Genomic DNA, 17,275 nt, shown 5'->3' with positions numbered 1-17,275 from the left:
CCAAGCCCCCTCACGGACCGAAAGTCGCCTCCAGTTTATCGCACCCCCAGGTTTCCCCCTCGGATAATTTCCCCTGGGTAAATAAATACCGCTCCGAGCAGCAACAGGGGATAGGGACACAGTGGGAGGGAGGGCTCTAGCGTTGGGTGCTGATGGGTTAATTCCACTTGACCTCCCCGGATAGCGCCCTTTGAAACTGGTCAAGCGAGGAGCAATTAAGTCCCCCCTATAAATATCCTCCTGATGACATTACCATACCGGTAGGGGGCTCCCCTGATTGGAGACGAGTCTCTTTGATGTGCTCGGCCCGCCCACCTGATTGGCTCCCTGCGGCCATATCAGAACGGTGCCCGGGGGAAAGCTTGTGATGTTAATTGCAGCCAGTGGGATTAAACACAGCTATTTTATGTAAATCTGCCCCCAAATGTTTGCACCTCTATCAAAGCCGCCGGGGCTGCGGCTTCAGCAGCCGAAGAGGAAATGCTCCCAGTCAGACTCAGCGCCGTAACCTGTGGGCAACTTTCTCTTTGCTCGTCATCAGAAGCGCCTGGATACTCCAGCCAGCTCAAAACTGGTTTGGATCAAATAAGCTACCACGCATAGATTCAACATAGATGCCAGTGGTGCTTGGCTTCAGGAACTCTTTCAGATTGTCTTCTGTGACAGCCACGCTGATCTTTAAATGGCACCTATATGCACATGAATGCTCCTCAGACCAGTGGGTCTTCTGAGGAAATGGTTTTGACCGAGATGCAAATAAAAGAGGTGAGAGTTTTTTGTTGAGGAAGCGGTTTTGAATGTGTCACCTGGGTAAAGACTTAAAGCAGACCTGAAGATTGTTTATACCAGCCATCAGCGCCAAAGACTACCTTTCCCAGGCAACACTTTCCCAATAGATTCTTTTGTTCCCAGTGCAGCTTGTTGGGGTTTATTTTTAGACAATTTTATGGCTGTTATTACAGCTCACCCCATAATCTGGTTAAATTGGAACACTAGTTGTTAAACTACAGACCAGTTTTTAGGACTACAGGGCCAATTCCAGACGCACCCAAGAATATTATCAGTCCCATAGAGTTCAGAAGGATTTACTCTCCACTGGTTAAGGATCACAGTAGTGTGTATTTAGGCTGAACACCCTGCTTAAATCAATAGGTTGGTGCCTAACATGTTGTATTTTAGACTAGCTCACTGAGAAGGAAGGCCCCTGGGTTTCCACAGGCATCCTTTCCACCATAGCCTGCCTCAGCTTTAATCTGGGTCACTTCACATTCAGGGGCTACAGGAACACTTTCTATCTGGTTCCCATTCAGACAAAACATTTGAATGGAGAAGCACTGAGATGTTCCGTGCAGTTGCCTCATCCCTTCAACAGAATCCATTACTTTTCCCCCACCCCCTTCCTCCCCTGTGAAATAACCAAAGCCAATTTGGACTGAAAAGCAGGTGAGCCATAAGCCCATGAACTTTGGGAAATAACCAGGAAATTCCATTTACAGCCTTCAGTGCTGGAATGGCTTACATCAAAGTATTAATAACCCCTGAATCACGGCTTTGGGGTTTTCCACTCATCTCCCAGAAAATCTGAAACTGCCAATCATTTCCCAGCACTATTGCTGCTCGAAACCCTTTCCTTTTGCTATGTACAATAGCATCCGAAGCATTGTTATCCTTTGGAGTCCACTGACTTCAAGGGATTTCAAAGGCTCTAGCTGTGCTTAAAACAACCCTTCCAGACAATCCTGGTCACTCCTTTGTACTGTTGCAACCTGGACAGAACAAGTGGGCGAGATCACCGGTCTGCAGCACCACCTTTGACTCAGACGTCTGCAGCCATGGGTATACTGCCATGTAACTCATGAGAGAGACCAGAATGGATGTATGTAGAAGAAGACTGTTCATGTTAGATACAATTGTGAACTCGGTTGGGTTGTCTTTCATAGAATCTGACAGGACCTTCAAATGAATGGTGCTCCATAGGGCATGGAAGGAAGACCTCAGGCCTGTGTTATTTTGAGGCCCAAATGTGATTTGCTTCTGGTACTAAGTGCACTTACCAATGAGTGACTCCTATTGAATTCTGGTGGTGGTTTCCTTTGGGGGGGGGTTAGGGTTGAGGGGGATCTCTGATTTAAACGTGCTTCAGATCGTCCTGCACAGAACAGTCAATATTTTGAAACCCGAGTCTCTGCTTTTACAACCTCCTTCTTGTGTCGCTCCTGTTTAACGAGATCGTTATTGTTTCAAGAAGCCCTACGGAACAATTTCCTGTCCATTGTCACCTCTCGCTCCCCTTGGCCCTTCCTCTCTCCAGAGAGTTGCATAGAAAGGTAATAAAGTTTCCCACTCTGGGAATTTCAACCCACCAAGGAGCCCTAAGGTGAGAGCTGCCAGCCCCCCTCCTTCTCCCAATTCCCCTCGGTAAGTGTAGGTGGTGGAGCTGCATGGCTAAAACCAGAGAGCAAATGAAAGTTCAGAAACGTGTTGAAAAATAATCTACAGTTTTAAATAAGTAATTCTTAGAATTCAAAGAAAGGCACTTCTTGAGATAACCTCGAGGTAACAGTTGCAACTCCTGGCCAGCCTTACACACCTATTTCAAAGACGCTTCAAGTTATTTATGTTGCCTTTTTGCAAAGGCCCTGGGGGGAGGGGGGAGGAGGTCTGGTTCCTGGCCCCAAAGCTTCCAATGACTGGTCCCTTTCCGTGGGCATTTGAACACACACTATTGAAGAGAAGGACTGGGCTGTGGCAAGCTACAACTAGGGTTGCCAACAGACCTGGAGGAAAATGTGCCATTTTTAATGCAGATTTAATAGGAGCTTATTTACCAGGTGATGTAACTTACTTGGGGGTCATGAGAAGGCAATTAAGCCTGTATTAGGAGGGAAGGGATAACCATGGGGACAACCTTGGGTATAACAGATGCAGGCATTGTGCCTTTCAGGATCCCTCCAAAGTGAAGAGAGGCCACCTGAGACCCCTCCCAATCCCCTCCCTTACTAGAGGAAGAGAGGGTCCACAAAATGGGAAAGTTCTGGAAGGACAAAATCAATACAAACTTGTTTGTATTGAGTTATGATTTAAGACAGTATTATTCTGAAATGGCCTGCAAGGAAAATTACTGAGGGTTTGTTTAAAGTGCGTTATGGCAGCAGGTATAAGACCCATGAGACAGGGACAAAAATATTAGACACCTTGGCAGGAGGTGCCCTAGATTTCTAGGCCCTAGGCTTCAGCCTGCCTAGCCTATATAGGTAAATCTGGCACTGGTCAGAGAACCCTGTTTCCCTTTGCCCTTGGCCTCCTCCCAAAGTTGTTTTTCTCTCTTCAGAGGGAAGCATCTTGCCAGCCAGCCCCCCTCCCTCTCGATGAGCCAGTGAAGCCTAACTCTCTTTCCCTGAAACTGACAGGCCAGAGAGGAGGATTTCTGAGTCTGGCTGGCCGGGACTCCGAGGTAAGCAAGCGGGCCAGTAGGCCCTCCCCGCTTTGCCCTGCAGAGAAAAGCCAAAGGAGGGGCAATTTGCAGCCATTAAAAAAGCCGACTGGTAAAAGGCTCAACAGACGACCCCCCTCCCAGTCCCAAATTCCATCCTCGCCTTTAAAAAGCAAGGGGGGGGGGGTCACCTACGCTGCAAATACAGTTAGTCCCACAGTAAACAACTGTTGGGAATTTAAGCCGGTTTCGGCCCATTTTTCCCCAGAACTATACTGGTTTCCTGCAGGTTTAGATATAACTCTACATTTTACTCCGTTGCTAAAAAGTCGACCCACTGACTGGAAACCCCACCGGGTAGAGTCTATCTTGTCCCCTAAACGTGCGCTCAGGATCCCATTCTTCTTCAAAGCAACAGCAGGACAGTTCGTTCCTGCGAGTTCTTACTTCCCGGGGAACCTGCTGTGCTGCTGTTCCCACCTGGACCGAGTTGGATGAACGGGGGATTTCCCAGCAGCGGCGCGACCTTTGCTAAGGAACTCCACATAATGGAATGAGGATGACAAACGCGGATCTTCACCAGATCTAGCCTTTTCACCCCTTTATACCCCTTTAAGCTTGTTGAGTAAATCAGCAACTCTGTTGGGAAGAGCGGGGCAATCCCCTTCTTTGTCTATCCGAGGGAGATCTGCAGGATGTAATCGCACGGTTAAAACGGTAAGAATAAACTGCAGCCTATCCAATGTTCCTGAGCTGAAGAGTGCGCTGCATCTACCTGGGAGAAATAAAGTAAGCAATAACAGCAACTCACTTGCCTTCAGTGTAAACACTCCATGAATCACAGCCCAGCAGGCTGTTAACAGCGAGTGTTTGTATTTAAGGTGGTAGCCCTGGGGGCCTTTACTCCTGGGAGCAAACCTCCGTGAACTCCTTATGACTGAGAAGTAAATTGGCTTCGGTTCAGTTCTGATTTCCATGTGACGGCTTTTGCATCTTCATCTAAGGGAAGGAGGTCGGATCGATCCGAATCAAGGCAATTCTGAAGCCCGTTTCTTGAGCATAAAGAGAAAGGGAGACGATACTCCTGATTTCAAATATGTTATAAAACATCAAGGCAAGTCTTATGTAGTGACGCGGTGGAAGGCGCAAGAGATCCTAAACTAATGTAATCGGGCGTAAATCACCCTGAGTTCAATGGGATTGACTCCCGAGTGAATATATGAGCTAAGGGTTACATTCTTCATGCTGTGTGTGTGTGTTAATTTTTTTAAATCACCAATTCTTAATTCTCGGTTTCCATTGAGCAAGTGAAATCGTTGTTTGTGTCATTGAATAAAATGTTGGTTCCATCAGATTTCCTTTCCCTTCCCTTCCTGTCTTCCTTCGGCAGCATCCGACGTTCCCAGTCCGACTTTGGAAACAAACAGGGAAACCAAGGAGCGCTATACAGACCCATGTTGATCCGACAGTAAAATCACAGTAAATTTCCCAATTATTCCAATAAATCCTGGTATCCCAGTAAATTGGTTTAGGGCCACAGCCGCACTGAGAAGTGAACATGAGAAAGACTGCAACAACTGTGCATAAATCCGATCTTTTGCTAGTAAATCCAATTCACCTGTAGCTAGTTGAAAAAAACAAACTAGGGGATGTTGAAAATACGTTCTATGTCTTAAGTTTGGAAGGTGGCATTAAGCGTATTAATTATTGATGTCTCCAAAAATGAATTAATCAACAAAGAGACAAAACAACAGACACCAATACTTTTCCATCCCAAGGGAAAAGAGCAGGCCACTGGAACCAAGGAGTTTGAAAAAGACACACCTTTAAAATAAAACACATGAATCAAATGACAAACAAAATACGAACCAAAACAGATGCTTATACTATGCAGAGTGAACATTTTCGGTTATAATGGAAATTAAGTACCATAATTTAAATAATCTCTCACTTAGATTTCAAACGTTACACGTAATTCAAAATATGACGCTTCCTCATAATTTAATCTTTGCAATTTATTTTGAGTCTCAGCAAGAAAGGCGGATGATAAAGAAATTAAATAAAATAATTCAACTGCCTAATGTATATTTAATTTATACATTTTAAATCTGACATATCCACAATTAGGAAAATTCTGAAAAGGGCCTAACCAGGTGTCGGCATTTGTAAAACCCGCTGGTTACCATATGACAGATGTAAACCCCATCTTATTCCACTAAACCAAAAAGGCTTAACTTTGATAGTGTCGTGTCCTTAATAAGAGAAACACCCCGAAGCTTAGCTGCCCTTGTGGAAGAGCTCGGGAAGCATCGTTTGCTGTTGGCAAGATTAATATGAGCCTTTCGCTTTTGAACACCCACGCCTGCCCCTGCCCTCGCCGTTCATGCTCCTTGCAAAGGGAGATGTTTTATTTTGCTGCCAGTAGACATCACTGGCCGCATATTTGTTTTGTTAAATGGTGCCGTCAATAGCCTTCCCCCAAAAGAGCTATTAGCCCCTGTGAAATAGACCCGGGGTCTGGCGAGGAGGGCGTTTGGGTCGAGGCAGGTTTCCCTCTGGCTTGAAAAGGCACCACCCGCAGAATCAGCGGGCTGTTTAAGGCAGAGCCCGGCTTGGACTCTGCGAGGACCTCTGAATGGAGAGAGACCTTTATGGGGAAGCCTTTCCCGATGCTCTCGGAGGGATCTTAATTGCGATCTTTTGTTCTCAGGAAAGGAAGACGACCCCACTCCCCCTTTGCAGTCTTTTCAGCGGGGGCTGCCGTGCATGACCGTTTACAGCCAAAAATTTCCTCCAGCTCCGCGGCTATAAAGTCTCCCCGGCTGAATTCAGGCTCCCCTTGGGACTGAGGCAAACCCGTCGCCTCCAGCCCCAGCCCCGCCCCCTAATCGGGCACGGTCTATCTGGAGTTTCATTGCTGTGACGTCTTAGGCGGAGGAGAAGAAGACCCAACAAGCCCGAAGGACCACTTTCTGCCCTGACGGGTTTTGGGTTATAGGCAGTCCTGCATTGGGTTAGAAGGGCTGAGTTAGAAGGGCTGTCCTCCCCTCCTTATCTCTGCTACCTACTGAAGCAGATTTGTTCCCTCAGATTAATTTTGAAGATATAATCAAAGCCTTTGCAATTTAAAAAAATGCAGGAGAAAACTTTTTGTACTGTTATGAGTTAGAAATAAGCAACAGTAAACATTATTTTGCATCTTTGATTAGTACGTTTAAATGCTGTGTATCTTCAAGGCAAGAAAGCACTGGAATAATAAGTGTTTTGTTTCATACCAATAATGATATGTGTTCTTTAGAATATATACTATAGAAAGAAGAAGCAGAAGCAGAAGAGGAGGAGTTTGGATTTATACCCCCCCCTTTCTCTCCTGCAGGAGACTCAAAGGGGCTTACAATCTCCTTGCCCTTCCCCCCTCACAACAAACACCTGTAAGGTGGGTGGGGCTGAGAGAGCTCCGAGAAGCTGTGACTAGCCCAAGTTCACCCAGCTGGCATATGTGGGAGTGCACAGGCTAATCTGAATGCCCCAGATAAGCCTCCACAGCTCGGGCGGCAGAGCAGGGAATCAAACCCAGTTCCTCCAGATTAGGTACACGAGCTCTTAACCTCCTACGCCACTGCTGCTCACAGATGAGCTGCTCACAGATGATGATGAGGATGAGGATGAGGATGATGATTGAATTAGAGATATAATATATGGAGGTATCATAATCTTTTCAGTGTCTAGGGCTTCAAACAGTCCAGCCTCGTTGTAGGTAGGGCTGCTCCTTACATCAGGGGAAGAGTGTTGTGGGGGGGGGGGGTTGCTTTCTCCCCTGTCAGCAGATGTTTGTTCAGTTCCAGACCTGTCCTTGTGGTGTTAAGTCAAAGTGGAGCATAGAGGAGCACTTTCATATTAGAGGCAAAGGACACAATCCATGAATGAGAGGAACACCTACATCATATTGCTTTCTGGTCATGCTTAATTCTTGCAACCATTGCATGTTTTTCTCATTTCTCTCTTAGTATAACACTAGGATGCCAACTGGAAAGCTGTTTGCTGGCAGGGCTTAGAACAGACTGTGCACATTTCTAAAAAATGCCTTATTCCTCACATAATCTGGTCCATTCCCTTTCTGTTGATTGTTACTTTAAACTGGCACATAATTCCATAATATGCTCTATGTATAATATTAACATACAAGCAGAAAGGTTCACCTATCAAAGCCCATTGTCTTCAATGGACAGAGGAGGCAGTAGCTCTGCTTAGCATGACAGTATTAGCTTTCCCTTCCTAAATCATAACAAATATTTCACTCTGAGTATGAGGCTCTCCCCCTGAAGGAGGATTCCCCAATATGGTGCCCACAGGAGTCTTGGCACCTACCAAGTATTTTTAGAAAACAGCAGGGCTGAGGTGGGGCTTTTGCCCATCAGGGCTTCTGATTAGCCCTTGGAAATCTGATTGGCTGGGCAGATTTAAAATAAAACATTGCTTTGTCAGCAGCTGCCACCACAGCACAAGGAGCTTCACTCCATAACCGAAGATTATATGTGTGCAAGGAAATATTTTAAAGCTATATATTCATTTTGAAGGGCCTCATTTTAAACAGAGACTCTGCTTGAAAAGTTGAGTTGCTGTTAGTGTCATATGTAACCTCAGTCTCTGACATTTTGTGGTTGGCTCCACATCCTGTGGCAGCCATGTGGTGACTGAGCTCAGGGCCCTGTGTCGGAATTCCACAGATGCCTGCAGTTGAAGAAGGCTTCTTGATCTAAAGCTTCCTTCCAAAATCAGAGGTGCTCATCTAAGCCACACCAGACACCCAGATATTCATTTTCATAGTAACAGGCCAATGCAGCCCAAGCTGGGCTAACTATATAACCTAAGGAGCTGTCTTCACGCGGAGTTGTCCCATGCCTTATATCTTTTTGTTTACAAAAAATGGATTTTTCAACTGGGAAGGAGAAAACTTCCTTTATGGGCATTTGATCTAGTTTTCCTGCATAACACTGAGTCGGAGCAAAAAATATATTCTTCAATTGTCTGGGATTCATTATCAGAAGAGATCTAGCAGTGAACACTGAACACACATTATCTTACGCTGGTCCTGGATGTCAGATGAGGCTCAACTATCCACATCATCTATTACTGGGCAGACATATTTCCATTTAAAAAGGTAAGAGCAAAAAGTACAGGATGTCGGTCAATTTAGGACATCTGAATGGCTACCACTCAGTAGTAAAATTTATACACAGGCCGTGTCATATAAGACGTCGCCTTGCTAGGCAGTGAGAAATTGGCTTGTCTTGAACATCCAGAGGGCTTGTAATTCTGTAAAATTGCACATTGTCATGATCGATGTGCTTGAAGTTTCATCTGAATCGGCAAGAAAGCATGACAGGATGCAAGTCACTTCATTCTATGACTAGAATAATAATAATAATTTGGATTTATACTTCACTTTTCTCAACTGTAAGCAGTCTCAAAGTGGCTTACAAACTCCTTCCTTTCCTTTCCATACAACAGACACCTTGTGGGGTAGGTGGGGCTGGGAGAGTTCAGAAAAAACTTGTTCACCCAAGGTCACCCAGCAGACTTCATGTGAATCAAACATGGGGAATCAAACCTGGTTCTCCAGTTTAGACTTCACCTGCTTTTAACTACTATATCATGCTGACTAACAAAAAGTAGCACATAAGTGGAGGGAGAGGAAGGCATTTTAGTGACCAAGAATATCTTCTTGGCTTCTAGGATTGCTTGTATACCGAGAGGGGGAAAATGTTCCGTCCCATTAATACAGGCTTAATAGGATGTTATTTACCAGGTGGTGTTAGTTACCTCAATTCTATGAAAAACTTCAGCTGCCCATTTTGATACATTAAGCCTCTATTAAACGGACAGGACATTTTTTTCTGGTCTGTTAGTTATAATCTAAATAAATATAGGATCTGTGTAAAACCAGATTCCCACAACCATACTAAGCATAGTGAAAGTGTGAGTTGAGTGTGTTGTGAAGTGATTACTTTTGCTTGCTTTGGGCACAATCAGTAACTCAATATTTGTCATACCTTCCACTAAACCACTTATGATAGCTCCTGTTTGTACAGCATCTGCAGTTTCATTCCATGGAGTAACCACTTCATTGTAATTCAGCCCAGGCTGCCTTCACCCATATATTCCTATCTCAGTTTGGGTCTGTGAATTGGTTCTAAACTCTATAATAGTTACAAAGACAAACTGGACTGCTGAAGCTCAGTGGAAAAACCTCTGCTTTGCATGCAAAAGACCCCAGATTCAATTCCTGGCATCTCCAGATAAAATGACTGGTTAGGAGGTGACCACTGGAGTTGCTGCCAGTCTGAGTAGACAATTCTCACTTTGGTGGACCAGTGATCCAATGCTGTAGAAGGCATGTGGGTTCATATGTGCAGGCCTGTTGTAATACAATTATGTTGGAGCTCCACTTAGTGGTGAATATGACTTTTCTATTCTTTTTCTACAACTCGGAATCTCTTCTCTCATGAGCAAACGGCAGTACTAATATCTCATATTAAGATTTTTCTTTCCAAAAGTTTGGATCATTGTATTGTGAGTACAACCTTCTTTCCTTGTGCCATTTTTGGAGAATGGAAGTACATAAAGGTTCAGATTTAGATACATAATTTCACCTGGCTATTCAATTAAATACTCCAAACTCATAATAATGTATTCTGCTTTAAATATCAGAACAAGGCCTGTAGTATTAGCTTGCTTAGAACTAGTAATTCCTAGTGTATTCATCAGCCTGGGATCAGACCCAGTTTGAGTGAAGTTTCCACATATCAGTAGGATTTTTCTTGCATACACCCTAAAAGATGAAGCTAAATTTTCTCAATATTTCAATGCAAAATAAAACATTCCACTTAACCATTTGTGAGAGTGGTAGACAATAAATGAAGTTATTTAAATAAATAATAAAACATGGAAGACTGAAATGCATGAAAGTCTCCATACTCACATGACAACCGTCAACTGAACAAGAAACCAAAATCAGTTGATTAACTAAAGTGTGCAGGAGTTTTATGGCACTTCAACAACTTTTCATTCTAGCATAAGCTTTCACTATATTACAATAAAAATGAATTCGTATTTAGGTGTTGTAAAATTCATTTTTATTCTTGCCACAATATATTTCAACAGCTATCCGTCTGGAGCTGGTATCTAAAATCTGATATTTTTGTTCCCTCAGAATCCAAGCAGCTGGATCGTAACCCAGTAAAATGGAATTACTTACAGCAGTTCCTTTTCGTTGAGGGCAGTAGAATTAAATTCACTTAAACCCAGATATTTCTACTTAGCAGGCCAAACTATTTCAGTGTTGAGCTATTTTCCAACCATATTAAATTTAAGGTTTGTTTAAAACCTGGAACTTGGTTGAAAAATTCCTGAAGAGGAAATTCAGCACAACTTCATTGCTCCTTATTGTTGTCCTGCCATATTCCCTATTATTAGAGTTTTGCAACTCATTTGAGAGGAGGAGGACACAGGGGGAGGAGGAGGAGGCTAAGGAGAACCTCTAAATCCTCACCTTTTGGTTGTCTCAAGTACTTGTCTGCCTGAAAGCTTAATATGACGCAATTAATGAACAGCCACCCTCCACCCTCAGCCCTTCCTGCCTTGTCTCAAGACAGATGTGCTGACAGGATGGCACCTTCCTTAAAGGAATTTAGTTTTATGGAAGGTGATAGGCACAGAAACAGAAGGAGCTAAATGTTTTGGTAGCCCTCCGCACACTGGGAAGGAGTTTCCACTGCAAATATTTAGAAGGGTTCATAGAAAACAGAAATGGAAAATAAGGTCTATTTTTACAGGGGATGATTACCAAATTGTTCTTTACTGGTATTACTTGTAGCAACCATTTTAGATCTCATTGCCTAGAAAAGTATATCAGAACTCTTTTGTCAACATGCATATGGACTAGTTACCTAATTAAAACCTTTTCAGGGGTGGTGATCAGTATATTAAATTTTCATAAAATTGGTATCATCTGATAAAGACAAATATAGATTACTAGACTTTTGTCCCGACCTGAATGGCCCCGGCTAGCCTGATCTAGTCAGATCTCAGAAACTAAGCAGTCTGCTGGTGTTAGTATCTGGATGGGAGACAACTAAAGAATACCAGGGATGCCATGCAGTTGAAGGCAATGGCAAATCACTTCTTTTTGTTTCTTGCCTTGAAAACTTTACTGGGTTGACAAAAGTCAGATGGCACTTTATATGCAGACATTTGTTTAAGGATGAACCCATCACTTTAACTGTTCTTGTATCGTAGCTCCAGTCTGCTGCAGGTTGACATGTTCTGAATGAATGTGAAATCAAGGCTTTGAATGAAGAATAAATAAGCATATATGAGTAAAGCTATGACCAAAATTAGTTCCCCTGGAGAAAATTTCTACTTTGGAGGGTAGATTCTAAGGGATTATATCCTGCAGAACTCCCTCCCCTGTACCCTCAATCCAGACCTGTCAACCCTAATCCCCAGCCATGTGAGAACTTTAATTAACTGGCATGGGAAGAAGTAATGAAGTACCAGCTCTTTTTCATAAGGTGGCAACAGTTTATGAATCAGCCGTATAGCTTTGAGTGAATGTGCAGGGCCACAAGAACTTCTGCTAAAGGTTACAGGGATTTAACCTCAATTTAACTTGAAATCATTCTACTGAGTTCATGTCTTCAGATTTTCATCCATTACAAGAGTACAGACACAATATGATCATGCTTATTTGCAGACAGAATCCCAATTTGTTTTATTTAGTATTGGATCTAAAAGTTTTGATAGTACAATTAGATTTGCTCATTCTACTACCCGTGTTTCCCCGAATATAAGACAGTGTCTTATATTAATTTTTGCTCCCAAAGATGTGCTATGTCTTATTTTCAGGGGATGTCTTATTTTTCCTGTGTTCTGTTCGTCGGGCATGCTTCCAAACAAAAACTTTGCTATGTCTTACTTTCGGGGGATGCCTTATATTTCGCACTTCAGCAAAACCTCTACTATGTCTTATTTTTCGGGGATGTCTTATATTAGGGGAAACAGGGTATATGGGTTATATGTGACAGTGTGCACTCATGGAGCTGCACCAATAATTTTAAACGTTGTATATGTAGGGGAGTGGGGGGGTTAACCTCTTCTTGGCATGGTATATTGGCTGTTCTTCCTCTATCAAAGACATACCCTGTAACAGCTAGATTTCAGACGTGTTCAATGGCTGTTCCAATGTTGTGGAGCAGCCTCCAGAAGAGGTCGAGGGGGCTTCACTGCCTGGCGAGGTCATAAAACAGAATTATTCCATAAAGCTTCCAGGTCAGTGTGAGTCTGAACCAAAGGGAATTTGTGTGCAGTGTGTTAAGTGATAGCTTTTAATGTAGTTTGTCTATTGGTTTAATTTTAGAATTATGCAATTTTATAGGGGTTTATTGCATTTTATTATCTGCCTTGGTTTCTGTTATGGACAGTAGAAAGTCATGCTGAACAGAGGCTTAATAGAATTGTGTATCCGATGTTATTTACCACTATGCCACGAAGCACTCCAGCTGCCCATTTTACACTTTAAGCCTCTGTTCAAGAGACAGGACATTTTTCTCCATATCTGTTACCACCACTTTACCTTTTGAAGTTTAGTTGAGGAGGAAAGAAATGCAGGAGAAGGTAACAAGGTAACACAGCAAAGAGGTAAACGGTTGGGAGGTAAGGTGCAGGTTGGAGGAGAGGGGGCTCTGGCCTATACCCACGCACCACTGAACAGTGTGCCATAGAAGTCAGTCACAAATGAAAGTACAGCTGAGGTTGCTACAGAGTACAACATCTGATAATATTTGGATGCAGCCCTGGACTCCCCCAATCACATGCCTTTTTTGTCATAAAAAGGTCTGACTTTCTATACATCTTCCTTTCTATGAGGCTGAGGCAGAGACATTTTGAAATACAGAGATCTGCTGCTACCAGAACCTCACTTGGCCCTGAGGTGTTGGTGCTTCAAAGCCTTGATCAGGAATTCATTTCAGTGTGTATTCATTGACTTCAGTGACATTAGGGTGTGTGTGTGTATGTGTGTGTGTGCGTGTGCGTGTGTGAGGCAGTGATGAAGGGAGGGGGAACTGCATCTGGGGCATGAATTGCCTGCGCATGCCCTCCCCACCCCCGCCCTGAAAGCTCTGCTCCCGGCCCAGACTCTCCACATGACTGCAATGGCGGCACCTGGGACAAGCCGCCCCAGATGTCCCCATTGCATCTACGCGCCTGATGGGGGGGGCGGTTGTTGCAAAGTATGGGTGTTTTTAATCAAGTGCATGGAGAACGGGGGGGGGGGTAGTCACTGGCCTTGAACTCACTTTGGCATTAGTTTTCCCAGTAAATAATCTATGAATATAAAAGGCACATACTCTGTCTCCAGGTGCTTGTTTCATGGTGTGAACAAACTTAATCCTGATTCCTGAACTGTGTCACACATCACTTCTCACTTCCTTAATATCCAAAATGCAATCATTTACACTTCACTTTGTCTTTTCTTTCAACATAGATTTTTTTTAAAAAAAGGAACTCTATGAAAGTTCCTGCAAGCCTTCAATCATCTTTTTCAAAGTGTTCTTCTTGATTTTGACGTTTATTTTTATTCATTGTACAAATGTAAGTAACAATCATCTAGACCCTAAGTAACTATTTTTTCGAAATATTCCCCTGCGGTTTCAGGACGTCTTTATAGGGTTGCAGAAAGTACATCGTAGACTTAACCAGAATCTCAATTGTTCTGCCAACTCTGTCCAATTAATTTCAAAGGCTATGTACTAAAATGGTGCCCCTAATCAATAATTACGCCAAGATTATATTGTACAACTGCCTTTCCAGTCTGTTTATTTATATTCATGAGTCCAGTGGCATCTTTAAGACCACCAGACTTCTGTTCTTGGTATAAGCTTTTGTGTGCACAAAACTTTTTTCTGCTGCTTCAGACCAACACAGCTACCCACCTGAATTTATTGTTATGTTACTTATAGTCCACCTTTCTCACTGGGACTCAAGGTGGATTACATAGAGTAAGTCAATACAATCAAATCGCATTGGTTTATGCTTCAAAAGTTTCTGCTTGATATGTTGTTCTTGCTTTGTTATTGCAAATCACACAAGATTCCATGTCAGAATAAGGAGGCTGGCCTTTTGTCACTGTAACAAAATGCTATCACTTTGCTTGAAAAAAATGTTGCTTCTCACAAATGCTTCCTGTATTATTACTCTACAACATCCTTGCTTGCCTGATTTTCAACCTCTGGCTTCTTCTGGCCGAAAAGAAGCAAAAGTGAACTTGGCTTTTGTTCCAATGATGAGAAAATGTTTGGTTGGAAGAGTGGAGTAGTGGCAACTGAGAGAAGTAGGGGACGTGGAAGTAGGAGGGCCAGAGAGCAAAACAGAGAAAGTGAGGCCATAATTACAGGAAGCAGCCAGGATGCTTTAAAATACTTAACATACCCAAGGGCAATATACTGCCAAACCTTCACACATCTCTGTAGGATCTGTGGGTAGTAGCCTTTAGATGTGATCTATGGAAGGGTTTCTCCTTCAATAAATATGGGTTACGAAAATCTTCATAAAACGTGGTTTCCAGGGAGGCAAAAGTTCTTATATGCTCTTTTTCTTGGAGCACATTAAATGTGTTTGGCACCTGATTATTTCAGAATAGCAGTTTTAGCAAACTTTATGAAGAATATATTGTGGAAGAAAAAACTGTAAAGCAGCAGCTGGCTGGAAAGAAGCAACCTATGCATATGTAAACATGTATGAGAAGAGTGAAGCAGGGAGCTGAAAAGAGAAAAGGGTGTGGGTAAAATCTATGAAAAAGTTCTTAAACTAAATTTTGCATTAAACTATTTGGGCTCGACTGCATTTCTGTGGCATGGTGGCATTTTGCTTTTCATCTGTAGAGTCTTGATGATAAATTTATGGAGAGATGCACATGGTAATCTCTTCTGGATTGTGTAGTTGATTTTCATAGAAAATAGAAACAAAACTGTAATGAAGCAGTGGAGCTGTAGTGTAACCAGGATGGGCAGCACTTGAAACATGTCCAGGATGTAGCTGAATAGTATGTTCATAGCAGGCACATGGATTATCTGCCTCGGAAACTCTGCTCAACAGGTTCTTGAGTGCTAAAACTGAAAATTGACTAAAGTATGAATAGTTTCATCTAAAAACTGAGCTATACTCTTCTAAGACCAATGAGTTCACTTAGAAGGGTGTAACTCTGCTCAGGGTTGCTCTGAAAAGTAATACCTAAGAGGATGTTCTCAGAATTCTACTCCAGTCTGTCCTATAGGCCCTACTCCCATGACAGCATACTTACGACCACACTATAATTGCTTTGTGTAGACAAGGGAAACATTGGTATTTTTAATGGCTGTTGGCACATGTGGGCCTTCCTGAAGTACATGTAGGGCAGGGAGGAGGTGGATGTGTATATGGAGGCATATATAAGTGACTGAATGGGGCACCATGCAAGGGGGGGTGCATTCTTATGCCTGTGTGGGGATTGAGCATGGGGTATGGGCAGTGGTGGGACTCAAATAATTTAACAACCGGTTTTGGTGGTGAGATTCAAATAATTTAATAACTGGTTGTCAAAGGCTTTCACGGCTGAATTCAACTGGTTGTTGTGGGCTTTCCGGGCTGTGTGGCCATGGTCTGGTGGATCTTGTTCCTAACGTTTCGCCTGCATCTGTGGCTGGCATCTTCAGGGGTATATCACAGTGTCTGTTGCACACTGTGTCCAGTGAGAATGGAATGTTTAGAATCTGCCAAAGTGCTGCGAACCTGCTGAATCCCACCACTGGCATATGGGGCATCAAGTTGGGGGCAGTGGGGATGTCTGAGTTGTCTCTGATTTCCCACTCCTGATTTCCCACCTGTTGGCATATGTGGGCCCCCCAGCAGCTCATTCTGCCTTTCAGCTGCTCTGACCATAGTGACTTTGGAGGTGGTATGGGAGAAATGTAGGCAGTTGTGGTTCCCTTAGACAGCTGACTATCCCCAGAATTCCTTTTTTGTATTTGATTAATTACCAATATGGGTTACAAAAATCTTCATAAAAGGTGGTTTCCAGGGAGGCAATTTGTATTTGATTAATTACCAAATCAGAACTGGCAACACTAGTGAACATTAATCATTTTAATTAAGAACAGCATTTTATGATGCAGGAAATAATGCCATAGAAGATATTAATCAGGGCAAAAATTATACCCTCTTGTTGAGAAAACAAAAGTTTTTATTGTATTACAACTATAATACCTTTTATTAGGGTCAACCAAAATATCATAACTCCTAGTACTGCTTATCAAGAACAGGAATATTTTTCTTTTCCTCAACTCTTTTAACATTTGGAATATCCAGTCTGCTGAAATTCTGGGAAACTTGCTCACTATTTTATGTAAACCAAATAAAAAGATAATACACTATGATTGTTTTTAACAATTCAGAGGCAACTCTAATGACAGTCAACTGTGAAACTGCTCCATTAGTTCCAATCATACGTAATATGTTGTTCACTGTTGAAGATAGTCATTATCAGCATAGTTTTCCCAACAGGTGACAGCATGCTTAACTTCCTGAAAATAACAGTAAGAACAATTTAATAGAAATATATATTTCTGACATTTAATTTGCCAACTGAACAACTGGTTTATGCACTTGACTAATAATACTTGAAATAGAAAATGCTAGAATTTGTAGTATTGACTACATCACAGAGAATTTTCAGATTCCCAACTATTAACTTTTTGATCTCTGATATGATTAGCTCACTTCTCTCACAAAATAAATAGCAGCCAA

General features: G+C 42.7%; 1 protein-coding gene across 4 annotated transcripts in view; it reads right to left on the bottom strand.

Moving 5' to 3' along the window:
• Nucleotides 1-16,650: 16,650 nt before the first annotated feature.
• The window catches only part of LOC125439029, a 105,083-nt gene continuing 104,458 nt past the window's right edge, over nucleotides 16,651-17,275 (bottom strand). For all 4 annotated transcript variants that reach the window (XM_048507875.1, XM_048507889.1, XM_048507898.1 and 1 more), the window contains one exon: nucleotides 16,651-17,052. In XM_048507875.1, coding sequence (XP_048363832.1) covers nucleotides 16,990-17,052 — 63 coding nt within the window. In that variant the 3' untranslated portion in view covers nucleotides 16,651-16,989. The remainder of the gene's footprint in view (nucleotides 17,053-17,275) is intronic.

This window comes from Sphaerodactylus townsendi, linkage group LG01 (genome assembly GCF_021028975.2).
Source record: "Sphaerodactylus townsendi isolate TG3544 linkage group LG01, MPM_Stown_v2.3, whole genome shotgun sequence".
NCBI lineage: Eukaryota > Metazoa > Chordata > Lepidosauria > Squamata > Sphaerodactylidae > Sphaerodactylus > Sphaerodactylus townsendi.
The sequence above is the reverse complement of the archived record's forward strand: the minus strand, read 5'-3'. Positions and strand labels throughout refer to the sequence as shown.